At 38.4% G+C, this 19,713-nt stretch overlaps 1 protein-coding gene across 1 annotated transcript in view; it reads left to right on the forward strand.

Annotated features, from left to right (window-relative positions):
* LOC104389358 (coiled-coil domain-containing protein 169-like) overlaps positions 1 to 18,131 on the forward strand; it is a 21,028-nt gene extending 2,897 nt beyond the window's left edge. The window contains exons 4-7 of the mRNA XM_009998336.1: positions 11,795 to 11,893; positions 12,093 to 12,146; positions 14,435 to 14,511; positions 18,029 to 18,131. Of these exons, the coding sequence (XP_009996638.1) occupies positions 11,795 to 11,893; positions 12,093 to 12,146; positions 14,435 to 14,511; positions 18,029 to 18,131 (333 nt within the window). The remainder of the gene's footprint in view (positions 1 to 11,794; positions 11,894 to 12,092; positions 12,147 to 14,434; positions 14,512 to 18,028) is intronic.
* Positions 18,132 to 19,713: the final 1,582 nt, after the last annotated feature.

Here is a 19,713-nt window from a genome sequence, read left to right on the forward strand (position 1 = left end):
GGCCCCGCCCCCTCCCCTGTAGCAGCTGCCCCACACACACACACACACACAGAGGGGGTTCAGCGCCGCGTGGAGCTGACTCAAAGGACATTCCATGTTCGTGTAAGGAAATACCTGGTCCTTCACACATGGACAGTGGCATTGAGTGCACCCTCTGCAAGTTTGCTGACAACACCAAAATATGTGGTCAAGTTGACACACTGGAGGGAAGAGATGCCATCCAGAGGGACCTTGACAGACTTGAGAGGTGAGCTTGTGCAAATGACATTAAGTTCATTAGGGCCAAGTACAAGGTTCTGCACCTGGGTGTGGACAAGCTCATGCACAAGTACAGGCTGGGTGAAGGATGGATTCAAAACAGTCCAGAGGAGAAGGACTTGGGGGTGATGGTGGGCACGAAGCTCAACATGCGCTGGCAGTGTGCTCTTGCAGCCCAGAAAGCCAAATATGCCCTTGGCTGCATCAAAAGAAGCATGGCCAGCAAGTCAAGGGAGGTGATTTTCCCCCTCTGCTTTTCTCTCATGAGACCCCACCTAGAGTACTGTGTTCAGTTCTGGAGCCCCCAGCATAAGAAGGACATGGAGCTGTGGGAGTGAGTCCAGAGGAGAACCACAAAGATGATCAAAGGGCAGGAGCACCTCTCCTATGAAGACAGGCTGAGAAAGTTGGGGCTGTTCAGCCTGGAGAGAGAAGGCTCTAGGGACACCTCACAGCAGCCTTCCAGTACATGAAGGGAACTATTGGAAAGCTAAGGATGGTCTTTTTACAAGAGCTTGTAGCAAGAGGAGAAGGTGTATGGTTTAGATTAGACATTAAGAGGAAATTCTTTAGTGGAAGGGTGATGGGACACTGGAACAGGTTGCTCAGGGAAGTTGCAGAAGCCACCTCCCTGAACGTGTTCAAGGCCATGTTGGACGAGGCTCTGAGCAACTTGGTTTAGTGGGAAGTGTCCCTGCCCATGCAGGGGGGTTGGATCTACATGATATTTAAGGTCCCTTCCAACCCAAACTAGTCTATGTTTCTATGATTCCCCTCTGCCTGTTTTTCTAGCCTATCAAGGACCCTCTGTCTGGCAATACAGTCCTCTAGTGTATCAGTCACTATTCTCAGTTTTCTATCAACTGTGATAACATAGATGAATCATTGCAGTAACATTTTGCTTAATATAATTACACGAAAATTCCTCCTTGGGCAGCAAATACACTATTTGCGCAACACCAAAGGCAGTATCTGTATTTTTTAAAAAAATTTTATTCCTTAATAAACTCATATTTCGTGACCTGTATTTCAACAAAGCACAAAACATTTTTCTGTGCTTTGAGAAAATGGCAAGAAAAAATCAGCAAATATTGTTGCCATTTAGTCTTGTAAAAGAGTAAATGAAGTTAAAACGATTTTAGATTCAGGACTACTCTTTCCTTAGTCTGTCATCTGCTGAAATCGTTTACTTGGAGACTGTTTCTGCTTCTTACCCACTTTTAGAAATAAGGAAGTCAGATAAAAATGTGATAACGCCTTGTAATAGAAGCGGGAATAATGGAACATTAAGTGGGCAGGGCTCTGGCAATTTTTATTCCATTTGCTTAAGCTTACAGAAGTGTTTCCATCTGACTCTTATACTTCAGATTCTGATGATTAATTTGAGTTTACTAAGCCTAGAGGAGGCTGTGTGCCCTATTAGTGGGAATGATTATCTGTTGTTAGCTGGTTGTGAATAATGACTGCTCTTTCTGATCTGATCCATGACTTTCAGGTAGTAAGCATTCTTGCCAGTTTTGGTGCTGTCCCAGAGACCATAGTGTTTTGTAGGTTGGTAAGATATATTATTTTTTTTAAGCAGTTACTTAAAAAGAGAACAAAACCTTTCCCATCCCACTTTCTTGTTTCACAGAATTCATTGGAAAATACAAGTGGGATTATATTTGAAGAAAAGTTTAGAAGACAGAACACTGATCTACAAATTTTTCAGTAGAGTCTGCTTCAGAAAATGTTATTCTTGTCAGCCTGTGAAGCACAGACTGGCATGTATGCTTACAGTATCAACAAGTGTTTATTTCCATCCAATTGCTAGTACTCTGTTAAACAATCCATATACACTTTGTCAAGCACTTGAAAAATCATTACCAGTGAGATAATCTCCTCTACTAGCAGCTGTGCTGCACCAATCCAGTAGATTTCTAATCTCTGCTAAATACTGCCTTGTCTCCTCACCTATGAGCTGTGGTTCTGAGAGATTTGATTATGGTTCCCACAAAGAAAAGAATGACAACAGAACCAGAGGATTCATACTGCTAGAAGGAGTCTGGAAGACAGTTTGAAGGTTCAAGACTTCCTCAGTGACACGTAAGGAAATCTGAAGCTTGTGCCCCATACCATAGGTTTTTCTTCTGCAGTTTTAAGTCTTTCCTTCAGCCTTCAGCTTTAGGATGAACACATTCTTCTGTTTGTTATCCAGGGGGGAAATAAAAAGTGGTTGGAGATTTAGTTAAATGTTTCATTTTCCCCTTGATTTGATTTTCAGGAGATGGAAAGAAGGGAAGAAAATAGATATATTTTGTTGGTCTTGTAATTTTTTTTTTCCACTGAAGCTATCAGAGAAGTTAGTGTGTATTTACAGATAGTCTTGGAGAAGAACTGCCTTTTTTTTCCTTTTTAAATCTTGGGAGACAAAACATTGGTTAAAAAAATACACCGATCATTTTGTGCTGTTCATGTATATAGGTTTATCCAAATCCTTTTTAGGTTTTTGAGTTATTCAGGGGATCGGGGGAATATTTAGCTTCTCCACAGAGAATAAAGAGCAGATGTGGTGGGTGGGTTTGGAAAAGCAAAAAGCTTTGCAGTCAGTCATCAGTCTACATTTGCTCAGAGTGAAAATGCTGAGAGTGGATAAATAGAAAATTGTGTGCATGTGTGTTAAATGAAAAGTACACTGACAATCAGTTTTCCACTTGCAGTTGCATATGAAGCTCTGTGGAAAGACAGCAAAATTATTCCTTCAGCAAGGTAATACAGTTTCTAGAATATGGCAACACTAGACAATCAATTTTGTTTTGAGCAGCTTATCTAGAAAACTAAATAGTGTTTTTAACCTGTGTTATCAAGGAAGTTAAGAGTAATGTAGTTGGAGTAATTGGAAGGACCTCTAATAATTCTTAACTTCCTGAGATATTTTGGCTGTATTTAACAGAGGAGATGTCTCAAAGATACTAAGGAGATTTGTCTCACTCAGCTAGTCATTTACAGTCCTACCATAGTCAATAGAAGGAGAAAAACATGTTGATAGAGTAATTTATCCCATTTAAAGAAAGGTAGCATAAAATACATTCACAGTATCAAGCACTACAGAGAAAATAAAATAAAATAAAATTAGTGATTAGGGACCTTGGCAGTCAGCAGGCTATAAAAACCTGGATGAAAGAGAAGAATACAAATGCAAATTCTGGAGTGATGAGCAAGAAAGCACAGAGGATTTTCCTTGTTCATAAATTGCAATAATTGTTGCAGATGGCTTGCATTATTTTTGCTTTAGAATTAAAATAATACTGATTAATTATTCCTTGTTATTAAAACACCCCTAAACATTTAAAATACAATTATAATTTGAAGTCATTATACTAACTTGAGATAATCCTCTTTTTTATTTAAGATAAATCATCAAGGTGTCACATGACAGTAAATGTAGAACCAATACTGTCAACCAGGGTTTAGAAAATATTTTTTGTGTATTGAAAGTGGATTAAAAATAACCTAAACAGTGACAGACATGAGGGAGTTCCAACAGTACAAACCATTTAGTCAGTAATTTCCTTTATGTGCCAAAGAATAATACAAAGCCTCATACAGTACTTCCAAAATAATTAAGGAAGGAATGCCTTCTCTCTGAAGTGTAACATGATGTGGATTTTACTTGCCCCTCTTAAACATGCTGCATTAATTTTTTCACATTTTTTCATTAAACAAGTTTTGATGAAATACGTGCTCTCTGCAAAGCGTAATTTCCCATGTAAATAAAATTATTAGAAATAGAAATAAAATTATTCCTTTCTCTCACCCTTTCTGCAAGAAAGAATCCGTAGATAGTGACTTTGGTATGCAAATACTGAAAAGCATGCTGCAAAGTCAGTTCTGAAGAGCACAGTCTTGAGAGCATTGCCTTAGCAACAGTCTAGTTAAGATTACCCAAGGAACCAAGGTTTCTGTGATATATTACCATTTTTGGGAATGTCCAGCACTGTAGTTGTGAAAATTCTGACATAAAGGGCCAGATACTTACTTTGCAAACCTGCCTTTCTGAGAGCACAGTGGCCACAGAACTGAGACCTACACACAGCCACCTCAGAGTTTTTGCTGTCAATGTTAAAGTGTAAGCAGAATGTGTGAAAGCTCACACGGGAGAAGTTGTTGGCAACAAGACAGGAGGGGAATCTTAGGGTTATGTAAAGGCACAATGAAGACTTTGTATTTCAGTAGGTTTGATTGCTGCCTATAGGGAACATTAGCACTTTATCATGGAATAGGAAATGTTGACAATTCTAACAAGTCAGTGTTAAATGAACCATGTTGCTCTTGCTGGATTAAGTCACCAGTAGCTCTAAAGGAAGAAGAAATCTGATAGTCTATATTTTCATGAAACTTGGAATTATTTTGAAGAAAGTCCTGTAGTCTGTTCTGACTGCCCTAAGCTGTATCCTGTCTTCTCACAGACTTCTCCTTCCTACTCCTTTCATCTGACCTCAGACAATATTTTGGATGCCTGCAAGAGACCTTTTTGGTTTGCATTTTTTCCTTTCCTTGTCACATTGGCATTCTTTGTTCCTCCTGGTGGCCTGGCATAAACCAGCAGATTCTTTTACTTGAATTACTTTGTAGTATTTCCAGAGGCAGAATACAGTTTGCATTTCAAAGAAAGTAATCAGAGAAAAACCTTGCAGTCAAGTGACATTATTACTTGGCAGTTCTCAAGAATTCCTGAGCAATTGACTGACCCTGGGATGTGTTCTAGAAAAAATGTACAGGGAAACAATTGCCAGCCTTTTTCAGGCCTAATAGGTGAGATACTAAGTGTAACGTTTCAGAGTTAGTGATAACTTGTTCTGTCAATCTGTACCACAGCAATAGAGGTCTCCCTTTAAAATTCCTTCACCCCCAAGTCAAAAGATAACCTCTATGATTAATGCTGTGGAGACCATTGTGATAAGGATTGAGGGTCGGAGTGCCCCACACCTATTGCACTGAAGAAGCCTGAACTTTACAACAGATCTCTAGGCTGAATTCTTTACCCTAGCCATTGATGTCTGGTGCAAACAGGGCACAGTGCATTCATGTAGTTCAGCTCTCGGTCTGACTTTAGATATAAAGATGATAATATCCACAAGGGGGCTCTTGGCATTAAGACAAGTACAGGGAGCCTTTCCTCACCAGTACTGAAGCAGTTACAGGATCTAGGGTATATATATCAAGTGCATATTGTATGTAGAAATACCCTATGCTAAATCATTTTTATATTATCATTTTTTTCAGTAATATATGACTAGTATGTTTATTGATGTCAACATAAAATCAAATTCAGTTGCAGTAAAACTAAAGAGGTAGTATTTGCTCTTGATGAGTTTTAAATGATATGTTAAAAGATTCAGCTAAATCAGATGATGAATGTCAGCTTCTAGTGTTGGATGGAAGGGAGTTTATTTTCTAAACAAAATTTCATTTTATTTAAATGTCAAGTGGAATGAATTGCAAAGGCTTCCTGTGTTGTGTTGTTGTTTTTTTCTACACAAATTACAGATGTATTGCTGCTGTTCTAACTCATAGAAAAGTTGAAAAGGATTAGAGCTGAAGCAAATTGCCATAAGGATCAATAGTCTGTGTGAGCTAGGCTCTGATGAAAGCAAGTTTGAGCCTCCTGATGATGTAATGGATTTGTCACCTTGTCTGTTGTGAAATCATAGAATGTGAAGAGTCATAAAATTCCAAGTTGGAAGGGACCTCAAGGATCATTTGGTCCAACCTTTTAAATGATTGATAGACATTGTCACCTCTGTTGCCACTGGTAACAGGACAAGGAAAGTTCCAGAATGAGAACAACTTATAAGGGGGCCTTAAAGTTCAGCTGCAGTACCATTCTGTATAATTTCATTTTCTGCCAAATGTTAAACCAAATATTTAACTTCAGTTGAATGAAAAGGAAATTGTGTGAAAAGAGGGTCTGGAGAAATGGTGTTCCCTTTGTGAAACTGGGCTTTGGTCACTGCTGGACACAAGACTTAATGTATAATTGCTCTGAGAGTGAATCTTGCTAAGCCATGCAAAATTCCATTACATAAAGAAAGTGCTCATTTAAAATCTCAGTGTGTCTTTTAGCTTACCAGCTTGCTTTGACATGGATGACTTATTGAAAACTAAGGATCTTAAATTCTTGTTAAATCTCTTAGTCAGCTTATATCTTCTTTTCAGAAGACATTGTCCAGCTATTCAAGGCTTAGTAATAAATCTAACCTTAAAAAACATTTCCATATTCAGTTGAACAACCACTAGAAAGGTTTTTCAGAATTTATCTTGCTGGTTCATCCTGGAGTTCTGCTGGCAATTTCTCCTTCTGGGGGAGTGTTGCATAGCTGGGAGGCTGCTTCTGATTCTCTTGAGCTCTCACTGGTCCTTGCTTTGAACTGAGGCTTTTCTGTGCTCCAAGATGTCTGTGTCACTGTATGCTTTAAGCTCTGTTTTCTTTGTGCTTTTACATTGTTTTACTATATTAAGCACTAAGCTGATCATACTAACATAAGCATTGAGAATTGAATCTGTTTCAGTGGGGTTTCTTTCTGCTTGCTTCCCACAGAATTCAGGAAAGGCAAAATCTAGCCCTTAATGATTTGGCTGAGTTCATATGCTGGTGTTTCTCACTTCTTGATTTTTATTGTTGTGCAGGAGCTAAAGCCTTCAGGTATATACAGTCTCAGCTAGTTCTTCAATTACTGCCTTGAAAGTAGAGGTGGGAGATAACTTACAACCCATCCTGGCTAAAGCAGGTCTCTAGAACCTCTGTGAAGTTTTACCATTTAAAATTTTCTTCTGTCTGCTTTTGAAATTCCATTCTATAGTTTTTTGAGGACTTGAAGAGGTCTTTTAGTTGAGTAGGAACATCTCTGCTGCTAGATTCCCGTAAGATTTCAGTATTGCCATACTGAGTTCTGCATCATCAATTAGGTGTGTAGACCCAGGAACTGAAGTCAGAAGGCTGAGGTAGCTGCCCAGTTTTCCTAGTTATTAACTTGGAGAAAAGCAGCTAGATTGGAATTCAAAACACAGTGTGTCATAGAGCTGGAAAACCAATGGAAAACTAGTAAGAAACACCCAAGAATTGGGTCTGAAATCCTACTTTCTTTCCAGAAGTAGGCATAACCGTGCAGCCTTTCTCACTTGTTCCTTCACCATCCATGTAGATTTTGCATTTCTGACTATTTAACAACATGGTGTAAAAATTATCTCGAAGCTACGTAAGAATGATGGCAAAGGCACTGTCAGGATATGAAATACTATGAATTCAAGCTCTAAGGTTCACAGAGGACTAAAATATATTCATTTATGTGTGGGTTAATTTTGAGTCTGTTAGTAAGAGGATTCCTTCCTTGTGCAGGTGGAGTGTGCTTCTCAGGTTGTGCTCCGTTAGGGAGATGACTACTGGGAAGCTTTGCTTTGAGACTCCATAAAGAGTTTCAGCAGCAAACTGAGCAGCTTGATTAAGCTTGTGCTTACAGGCAACCACAATAGCAACAGCTCAGATGCCTACCTAAGTTACAAAATCAGATGTGAAGAATCCAAGACATTGCATAGATTGCTTTAGTAGTATTAGGAAATTAAATACTGCCTGAAGTGCAATTTAGACTTTAGTCCTTTTTTTTTTATTTGGGGCTTTACTTCCCAATCTGTAAATTTGGAGTAATTTGTAACTTTCTTGTTTCACAAGTGAACTATAAACATAGGTATATTACAAATTATGAGGCACCTAGATACTGCAAGGATGGTGACTGTATAGTTTAGTCACATTATCAACCTATTTCCATCTGCTTTCTCATCAGGAGCAGTGTAGTGCACCATTTGTTTGCTTGCAGTTGGATATCATCCTTCCTCCAGAGCTGAATGAATGCCCAGGCGTCTGTACTGGACCAGCTGCATTGGCAACAAAAAATAGACAGTGCTTCTGAAAAGATTAAATTTAAAATGATCTAAAAGGAGTTTATTTTGAAGGTGAAAAAAATGAAAAAAAATTAGCTGAGTTCCATCAGTGAGGAGATATTAAATTGCTCTGTTGTGACTAACAGCTGCAACACCAACTCCTGCTGTCTTGTATTAGTGCTGATGGACAGTCTAGTGAGGAAGTAAATAGTGGGCTGTGGATTAATATAGAACAAATCTGGTGAGCAGCATCAACTTCTGTATTTACTGTATTTAAGCTTACTGTAGTGGTACAAAACATGTTGTAGGTGGTACAAAATATGTTGTACAAAGTATGTTGTCACACGGTTATAATATTTAATGTGCAGTAAGGTCAAGACTGACACCTTCTCTGATTATATTTTTTTAATTCTGAACAGACACTGATGTTTTTCATGAAATAGCACATGACCCTAGTGGAATTTAGCCAAATCTTCTTTTATCTGCAGCTTACTTTTTGTCCTTGAATTGGCCAACATTGACTGTATTGGCTGTTGGAGCCTTCTATGTTAGGACAAAGATTTCATCTGCATCCAAGATTCTTCATTAGGAAAAAAACAAAAACCTCAATTCTTTTCATGTCTTCAGTATTTCTGTTATAACAGATTAAAGTTAACAGTTCAGTCATGTGTGAAAGATACTTAAAAGATACAGCCTTTCAGTATATCTTTTCTTTTGTTGTTTTTATGGTTTTTTTTTTTAACAGTGGGAGGGAATATTCTCTCTTGGCAACATATTTTAAAAGTACTGTGGCTTTTGTCATGCTCCTGCAAAATCATGACTTTAATGGAAATAATTCCTAGGCAAATCTCAGTAGCAGCCAGCAATTTTTTTGTGAAAATAAAATTTGGAGCTAATTAAGTAACATGTACAGAAAATTACGAAAAATAATAAAAGATGCAATGATCTGCAAATGTTAGGAGGGAGAAGACTGGAGATTTTGAACAGGCGATGTGAAAGGCAAGTGTGTATGCTTGGTGACTGGCAGAAACCACTGGTAGGGTTACTACTTAACATGTCCAGAAAATAGAATAGCTTGATGACGTCCAAAGTCAGAGATACAAGTCATGGACCTGAGATGAAAATGCCCTCATAAGCATGACATAATCCTTTGTGTAATGACAGATGGTATTTTCAGGTTCAGTCTGAACCAGACCAAGAATGTGCTAGGCTGGATGGATGCCCTAAAAAGTGGAAACTGAGCAGGTCTGACCAACCTACTGACCAAGAGATGGGTGGCACAGTTGTAACAACAAAATGAAGGTCACAGAGTTGTTGAGTTTGGAAAGGATGTCTGGATGTTGCCAACTCCCTTACTTAAGCAGGGCCACCTAAAGCCAGTTTCCCAGGATCATATCCAGACTTTTTTAAATGAGAGAGACTCCACAACCTCCCTGAGCCACTTCTTCCTGTGTGTGGTCACTCTCACAGTAAAAAAGTGTTCCCTGAAGCGCAGAGGGAACCTATTCTTTTTCAGCTTGTGTATTGCCTCATATTCTGTCCTTGAGCACTGCTGAAAGCAGCCTGGCTCTGTCCCCTTTTTTGCACCTTCCTTCCAGGTAATTATATACACTAATAAGATCCCCCCTCAGCTGTCTTTTCTCTAGGCTGAATAGTCCCAACTCTTTCAATATTTTCATCAACGACCTGGATGAGGGAACAGAGTGTGCCCTCAGCAAGTTTGCTGATGACACTAAACTGGGAGGAGTGGCTGACACACCAGAAGGCTGCGCTGCCATTCAACGAGACCTAGACAGGCTGGAGAGTTGGGTGGAAAGAAACTTGATGAAATTCAACAAGGGCAAGTGTAGAGTCTTGCATCTGGGGAAGAACAACCCCATGTACTAGTACAGGTTGGGGGCTGACCTGCTGGAGAGCAGTGTAGGTGAAAGGGACCTGGGGGTCCTGGTGGACAGGAGGATGACCATGAGCCAGCAATGTGCCCTTGTGGCCAAGAAGGCCAATGGCATCCTGGGATGCATTAGAAAGGGTGTGATCAGTAGGTCAAGGGAGGTTCTCCTCCCCCTCTATTCTGCCTTGGTGAGGCCACGTCTAGAATGTCCAGTTCTGGGCCCCTCAGTTCAAGGACAAAGAATTGCTTGAAAAAGTCCAGCACAGAGCCACAAAGATGATGAAGAGAGACTTATTAACAGTGGCTACTGGTGGGCAAATCTGTTGACATTCTGTGATGAGACAGTAGATTTGTTGTCACAAGAAATATAGTAATCTTGTTCACTGTGACCTCTCATAAAGATATTGTGTCACATGAGAATTGACTTGATTTGTATTTGATTGCTTTGGAGAAAATTAAAATTAGTAGGTTTGTTGAAGGAGCAAAGAGCTGGTAAATGGAAGATGATGCCAGTGACTAGTGAAGGAAGCTGCTGGGAAAGTACAGGCAGAGTTGTTCCACAACCAGATTTGGGACTGATCTTAATATTTAATGCATGACCTTGATACACCAAGTAGAAATAGATCATGATATCTTTCTCCTCATACCAATTAGTGGATACAGGAACCTAGATGTTGTTTAGAAGAATAATAACACTGAAGACTACATTAATGAAAATGAGATTAAATTTTAATAGTGAAGACCAAAAGATTTAGGAAATAGTAAACAAATTATGTTATGAGTTGTGAGCTGATCGCCTGGACAACATAGCTGCAGAGGAGAATCTGGGTATTGCAGCTGATTCCATGTTGACTGTGAACCATCACCTTGCAGCTGTGAAAAGGAAAATGCAATCCTAAAATTTCTCAGCTTATTTGTCCTGGTAAAATGAATGTTGAAAAAAGATGTTCCTGTTTTCTGTCTGTGCCTGCTGGGTCCAAACACCAGGGAAGAAGCAGTTGTGTTAAACAGAATTTCAATACAAGAACAAACAAGTATAAACTGACCTTGGATAACCTGAGGCAAATAATTTAAAATGCCATCTACTATTAGAGCTTCCCAGTACGAATGTCTCTTCTGGATGGAGTGGATCAGTTTATGAAGGAGATTGTAAGGAGCAGTTTCCTAGGTTAGAAATGGAGGAGGACCTGCTTGGGTGCATGTTCGACTTGCACTACGCAACAAACAAAGAACTGGCTAGTGTTTTGTCCACAAAATACTGCTTTTTCACCAAGTTATGATGGGTTACCTTTGGTATCCCATGTGCCTCTTCAGCCAGCTCAGCAGCTCTCTCAGCAAGCGTTTTGAAAACAGATGTGCAGGAGAGAACTGAAATCTTCCTCCAACTGAAAAGGAGCTATCAGAGTGAACTTTGGTTAGAAGTAAGGAGCAATTCTGGCTGGTCACCACAAGGTAACTTAGCTAACCTATCAAGGAGCAGCAGTGTGGAAAACTGCATCTGAATCATTTTGACACAGTTGAAATGTGTAGTGCATAACTGATCATTGTAGCATATCGTTAATTGCTTTTGTCTCTGCACTGTGCAAGCCAGAACGAGGTAAACAAAAAGTTCACAAGAAGCAAATAGAACTACAAATATCATAATACTTGAAGAATAAGAACTATGGTGATATCTTTATACAGAATGGAAATATTTGTAAAATATTGTTTTATTTGTTATAAACACAGAGTTCCTTAAAGGAAGTTCTTAAACAACTACAAGAAGAGAAGAAAAGTCTCCAGAATCAGCTAAAAGACTATGAACTTCGACTGGAACAAGAAGCAAAGGTTTGTAATCACTGTATGTCTTTACCTCCAAAAGCCATTATGCTGTCTGACAAACAATGTGTGTGGAACACACAGTAAAATAGTTCCACAAAATACCTCACTGGAAAAAAGCTCAGATATATATTTGTTTATTCCTGTACGATTCAAGTTTTAAAAGATTTTGCTTAATGGTAGCCTGTATCCCTTATTTTAAATGTAGGCTTACCACAAAGCTAATGATGAGCGGCGCATGTACCTCTCAGAGATCTTACAGGTAAGAAAAAAAACTGTGTGACTTAGGAACTTTAAAAAATCATTAACCTTTTTTAATATAGCAACAGCATCTGTTAATGCCATTAGGTCAAAAACTTTTCTTACTTCATTAATCTAACAGATCCATTGGAAAAGACCTAGAAATTGAAAGATTGCTACAGTTTATTTATTTTTAAGTACTTTTTTTTTTGGCTTTTCTATCCATTGAGAGTTAGTTGTTCCCAAGGATATTCAAAGTACCCGTAGCTGAGAAAGTAGAAGCAATTTTCTGATACTTTCTTGCCCATTTATTAGCCACAAGGCTACTGTGCTAATTTAATGTTTCAGTTGAAAAGAACAGAACCATATTATTAGCAGTAGTGACACTGGCCTTAACTACCTGTTCCTCTTTTCTATATTTTTCTTTTTTCTTTTAAAGACAAGCTAGTCAGTCAGCTCAAAATGACTATGTAACACATATTTCTATTGATTGTATAAGATCAGGGATAAGATACTTTGGTTTTGTTAAATCAGAGGTTAAATTTTATTGCCTCAAATTATGTAATACATGAAAGTTGATACTTCAAACTGGAGGAACCTGTAAAGGAACCTGTAAAGATTTCTCATGCTTCTTTTTCTGAAAGAGCTTTTAATTCCTGAATAATGCAAAAGTAAAAGCTTTACAGAATTAAAGAGTTGTCAGAAGGGACCTCTAGAGATTATCTAATCCAACTCCTCTGCTAAAGCAGGATCACCTAAAGCACATTACTCAGAACCGCATCCAAGTGGGTTTTGAATGTCTCCAGAGAAGGGGACTCCACAACCTCCCTGGGCAGCCTGTTCCAATGCTTTGTCACCCTCATAGTAAAGAAGTTTTTCTCATATTTAAATCAACTTCCTATGTTCCAGCTTGTGCCCATTGCCCCTCGTCCTGTCACTGGCAACTACTGGAAAAAGTCTGACTCCATCATCCCTGCACCCACGCTTTAGATACTTAGAGGCATTAATAAGTTCTCCCCTCAGTCTTCTGTTCTCCAGGTTAAGCAGTCCCAGGTCTCTCAACCTTTCCTCATAAGGATGATGCTCCAGTCCCCCAGTCATCTTTGTTGCCCTTCACTGGACTCTCTCTAGTAGTTCCCTGTCTCTCTTGAACTGGGGAATCCAGATTTGGATGCAGTATTGCTGATGTGGCCTCACCAGGGCAGAGTAGAGGGGGACAATGACCTCCCCTGACCTACTGGGCACACACTTCCTTATGCACCCCAGGGTTCCATTGACCTTGTTGGCAATAAGGACACATCACTGGCTCATGCATGATTTATTATCTATCAGGACTCCCAGATCCTTCTCCTCAGAACTGCTTAGTGTGATACTTGGGAATGACTGTCACTGAATTGCTGTCATAGCTAACTGGGGTGAACAGCTGTAATTAGCAATGTTTCCATGTGTTTGCACAGTGGGCAACTGATTCTCTTATGTGGTTCATTGCTGCTTTGGGAAATTGCATAAAATAACTTTCAAGCTGAAACCAAGGAAGAGCCTAGGAAATGCCTATGATAACTGGCCGTATCTTTTGCATTAACAGTGAAACTGGGGACTGCTGGAGGAAGAAAGTAGGAAATAAAAGATAATTTTATTACTGAACATGCTAGCAGGACTGCCCATGTTCTAGAAGAGCACTTAAACATACATAAAACATTATTTGAAGTTTTGCCCCTATGATTTCAGAATCACATGAGAGCAAAATAAAAATTCTCAAAGTAATCTGTCTATCCTTAGTTCTCTGGATGTTAAATAGCCAGTTCTGGATGTTAAATAGCTAATAGTTCTCTGGATGTTAATAGGTAGTTGTAGAGGGATCTTCTGTAATTTGTGGCGAGAGAGAAGTATGTTTAAGATGCAAATCATCACAGCTGTTTTAGATCAAGATGAAATTAATTTCCCAGGGATGTATCTGGGCCAGAGGCTTAGGGCCATGTAATTTCTTTTGTTTCTTATTCAGGGAAGTATGTTAGGAATATGATGCTGCTTCATTGAAAATATGGAGCTATAGGCAATATGACAAAAAATATGCTGATTAAAATGACATATTCTCTGATTGTCCAGCTTAATAAATGATGGTATTTTTGCACAGCAAGGGATTTTGGCATGTGTTCAGTTCCCCAAATCAACAAGGCACCAATATATGTGCTTAAAGTACTTTAAGGCAGTAAGACTTCATTGGGTCAAAATTAGATTAGAAAAATGTCACTTTTTAGCTGTGATTATGGTTAGAATGTAACTTACTTTATAAAAATTTGGCTATTGCAGACCTCAGCTACACTTAAAATGGTTGAAAGGAAAAAAACAGATGCTGTGACAGGCAAGGGAGGAAACAAAATGCTGAGGTAAATTTCCTTCATATTCCCTCTGTTTTCTGGTTTGTTGTTTGTTGGGTTTTCTTTTTGCTCAGTACTATGTTTTCAGTATTGCAACTGTCTAAGTGGTAAATATCACTGAGTGTAATCTGACTGGCGAAGTATTAATCTTGACATCATTTTTTATATTGCTTTTCAATTAATTTTAATACTAAGTATGTTGTAGTATTGAAAAGACATGTATTTAAGTGGCTATTTAGAAATCTTATAATACGTCTGATGTCCTTCCCTTTCAATCTGTGGTTAAAACGGATTTTTTTCTATATTACTATATTACTGCGAAGTTGTGAGCAACAATTATACCTTTAATCCACTAAGAGTAATTCAATTAAATAATGCCTTGCTTGGTCTTTTTTAGGCAATAAAGATTATAAAGCTTTTTGTGGATGATAATGTGAGTGGTTTTAAATGACAACATATAAAGGCTTAATTGTTTAAAAAGATTTCTGTTTAGTTATTTGGGTTCGAAATTTAAATTTGAAAGAACTCACCTGCTCCAAGCTATATAGAAATAGAATGTGTTTCTGATTGTAGTGCTTGTGAGAAAGCTTGAAATTGGAGGAGATTTATTTTTTAACTGAACTGAAAATGTTAAGAATATAAAGTACAAAGAATATAGGGAGTCACATCTAAAGTGTGTTGGATCTAGTATCCTGCCTCCAGTGGCCATAATTAGGTGCCTACAAAAGTGTGTAAGCAGGCAGATTTGCTTTTGGAATTCTCCTAATACTTTATATTTGGAAACCTTCTGAGCTAGTATGGGTTCTATGTATTTAGTATCTCACAGTAACTGCTCTTCCATGAGTCCACATACCTGTATTATTAAAATGAGCATTCACAATACATACTGGGAACATCTGAAAATGTAATGAGTTAATTATAAGCATGAAATTGGGTAGACATATTTGCTTACCAGCTTTATCCTTCCATTCTGTGTAAGCACAGAATCACAGGATTTCAGAAATTGGAACAGTGGATCTTCATGCTCCAGAAGAGGATATTAGTAGAACATGAATTAATGGAGTAGAAGATGAATTAATGTAGTTGAATATGAATCAAAGTATTTAACTAAAGTTTCTCAATACAGAAAAAGCCTTGTATGGGATTGAGGCACCCCATATACAGCCAGTTTGTTGCTTCTGGTCCCAGTGATGTTCAAAGTAGCTCATGTGGAGAAGGTCAGGAAGCTAGAACTGGGAGAACTCACTGTCTCTGCTGGGAGATAAATATCATCAGACAGATACTGAGATGTGCTGAGGGTTAGCACTGATCTGTGATTATGCTGTGGGGTTTTTTTGTAATTTATTTTGGTAGACCATTACTTACCCAGAAATTGTATGACAGTGTATTTCTGCAATTTTCTTTATATCAAACAGAAGAAAATAAACTGTAAAAGAAAATAATGTCCTGTAATTGCTGGACTCAGAAGATGCATATTGTAACAAAGTACCCCTTTCAACCCATTTTCACTCATCAGATTTTTTTTAACTTCTTCAAGTATTTTACACTCACAGAGGGAATTGTTATCTTTTACATTTTCCTCAGTGGCAAAGGATCCAGCTTGCAAAGCACTGGATTTTATAACCAGTGACCTAGCACTTTCAGGCCAAACTTTGGTCTTAGTTGGCAACATGGAGATAAGAATGGGGATTTGGCATAGTTCATATTTTAAGGAAATACTAGAGTGTAAGTAAGTTCCCCTTGATCATCACAAGGTCAACACAGTCATTGTTATATCATTCCTATATATTTATGTTTTGATGTATAGCCTGAAGGTTGTTAATTCAAGCTGACATGAATGAGAAATAACTTCATTCAAATAAGTGAAGACCTGCGTGGCTGAATATAAATGTATTCTTGAGATTAATTTGAAAATTTTATATCCAGAATTCTTGTCTCATTTCTGTTGCATTTCAGAAAATGCTTATCTTCATTGGATTTCAAACCATATTAAGAAACTATGTTTAATGTTTGTTTTAACTATAGGTACAGGTATGTAAAACCCAACCAGTATACTAAAGCTACACTGAAACTTTTTTGAGTGGTAATTGTAAACACTAATTATTGATGAATTCAGTTTCCTGGCCATCCAAACATAGAAGCCAAGTTCAGTAGAGATCCTTTTTATAGTATTTCATAGGACCGGAAGAAGATAAGCAGGCTGACAGTTGGGAAAAACATGAATGTCATGATGACTCATGTCCCTGAGCAGCCAATTTAGTGTCATTCTGAGCCCTTACTCTTATTGTGAGGCATATAGCAGGGCTTAAATAACTCAGGTTTCAATACTGCACTGACTGCAACTGCCTGGCTTCAAAGTCCCTATGTCCAGCTGATTTTGAGTGGAAAGAGATTTTGCTTCCTGCAGTTCCACCCAGACATACACTGCTTTGTCCAGCTCTACAATGATCTACAGATTAATCAACTGATTTTGAGTAATCAGTTGATTTGAATTTGAATAATCAAGTGAATATTGAACAAACTGGGCCTTTGGGTTCTGATCTTCCAACCTCTGAATAGAAGCAGCTTCATATCTCTATGGGGGCAGCTGTCCCTTCAAGACCATGACTGCTCTTAAAAGCTGGAGCAAAGGATGTGTCAATCTCAAGGAGACTAGTGAGCCCTAGGGACAACTTTGTTGGCTGTTTGCCCAGAAATTTGAAACTTGCAAAGATCACATCATCACAGCTTCTGTGGCATAACAAAGTGTTTCTCTGGCTACCATCTTGAGTATCATTATGTGATGACGTGATACATTTTCCTTCAGAATGCCTATTACTTGGGAAAGGCATTGAAACCCTGTACATTGTTGTTAGGGCATGTAGGGTGCTCTCTGGCCACTGTAGTAATGATCAGGGAGAGAAACAAATGTACATTGCATAGCAGTAGAGATACATGCTGCTTGTTCATGAGAATGACCCATCCAGTTTGTGGAATCAGCATTCTCCCCCTGAACATTTGTTGACATTCCCACTGATTTCTCTTAGAACATCAAGATGAAAACAGGTCTAGTAGGGCTCATGTAGGTGATGTATGTATGTATGATGAATACCACTTCAGAAGTCTGCTTGCAGCAGAAGATCATGGGCTCAGCAGTGGGAACACCTGCAGAAAACTGGGACTGCATCTACATGAAGTGTTTTTCCATTTCCTAATATGGATTCTGTAACTGCTGAAGATGTCTCCTTAGCCAGTTATCTTTCTCTGTGTGCAAATGTTTAGTATGCAGTTCATGTTCTTCAATGCCATCATTTAAGTAGCAGGAAGTAGTCAAGAATCATGAGATGAGGATTGAGCTTTTATGCAAAATAATTCAATGCTCTGATAGCCTGCAAATCCAAAAATATACTTGTTTTTTTCCTCTCTCAGGTTTATTATTTCACAATAGTAATCAGTTATGCAAATATAAAAAGCATGCAAATTTCTAGTAGCTGAAGCTTACAGGGGATGTGACACTTGATTACTGACTTCAGCCATTTTATTTCAGAAGGAGATACAGTGTTCCAGGAAACCCGAAGATGGTCAGTCCTCAAAAAGGATCAATTAAGAAGACTGTAGGAGTGAAGCAGCTCCCAAAAATAAAACACTGATTTAATATGAATTCCAAGAACTTCCAATCACTTAAAAAAATTGATTTAACTGAAATTTCTAAATTGAAAATGAATGTATTTGTGCCTTATTATAATACCAAACCCAGACTGGCATGTCTTCTTGGCTACCTTAACCTAAGTGTTCCTCTGCCTAACGGAATCATTCTTCTAGTTGCCATCTCTGTTCTGGTGATCTCTGACCCTTTCCATTCTGGTTCTCATCAGCAGTTCTGTGTCAGGGAGTTGGAAGCCTTGGGTAGCATTTAATAGCTTTATACAATGGGCAGATCCTTGAACTCTTTGCACAGCAATCACTGAAAACAAATAAGCCTCTTAACATTTTTGACTTCTCAACCAAGAAGAAGAAAAAGGCAGAGTGATGTAACCTGGCATGTTGCTATTTGAAATTTGAACTCTCAGGTGAACCTTTGTTATCTATAGGCAAGTTCCATAAAATACCTGTGTATTCTTCTGTGGCAGTGATCCATGTATTGTTAGGGTCCATAATAGTGCCAGTCTTCACTATCATCTCTTCAATGAAAGTAGACCTACTTTGTGTTTTCCTTCTTAAGTATGTAATTATTGTTGCAGTATAATGACTTACATTTTAGTCATTAAACCAGCAGAATTTTTTTAAGTGGCAACAGGAAAAATGTTTTGGTAATGAAGCTTCAAGCCTCTGGGTTACATCTTAAAAGCACTTCACAGAGAAAATGTTGTTGATTGACTGCCCTTTGTTATTTTTAAGAGCATCCCTAGTTCTTTGCAGTATCTAATAAAGCTTTTTGCTTCCTTAAGAGCAGTACTATTAGGTCCTTATTACTGGCAGCATTAAAGTGAGGTTGTATTTAAACTCATACAAAAAGATCAATGATGTAATTCTAAAATGCAGAGAAAGAAGACCTGCAGTGTTGTAAAGCAATATTCCATTGGAAACCTCATGTTGTTCTCTCGCATAATATGAAATTTATTACATGCATTTCTAACGTGACCATGATGCCCCTGGTATGATTCTTTCATAAGCAGAGTGGTCTGTCTGGCCAGTTTTCTCCTTGCAGTTACAGCTGAAAGCACAGCACAGCTGATTAGGTTAGCACTCCTCTGTTCCTGTTTCTCACATGGAAAGTTTCCAAATTTTAGCTATGCTGGCATTTGTTACTGTGGAGAAGGAGAGGGAAGGAAATCACCATAATGGTCCTGTTGGCATAAAAGACATCTGCAGCAGTGAAGAATTTTCAGTTCTTGGATTCGTGGAGCAGACATTTACTACTGCTGTCTCTAAATCAAAAGCAATGTACTCAAGCCTGGCTCTTGTAGCACCTCAAAGTTACTTGAGACATTGAACAAATGTGGCAGAATGGCATTTATTCACAGCAGGAGACTTGTATGCTTCCCTCGTGAGTAGTCCTCACTGGGGACTTTGGTTTTTTGCTTGTTTTTGAATCCCAAGAAGATCCATTTATTGGTACAGTTTGGTACAGTAATGGCTTGAGGAGAGGAGCAGACTATGTCCTTCTTAGTCCCTGTTGCAACTTGGCAGGAGCAAGCTCAGGATTTGAAACTTAGTATGGGAATGAAGTCC

Source organism: Chaetura pelagica, unplaced genomic scaffold (genome assembly GCF_000747805.2).
Source record: "Chaetura pelagica isolate M959 unplaced genomic scaffold, ChaPel_1.0 scaffold105, whole genome shotgun sequence".
Taxonomy (NCBI): Eukaryota; Metazoa; Chordata; class Aves; order Apodiformes; family Apodidae; genus Chaetura; species Chaetura pelagica.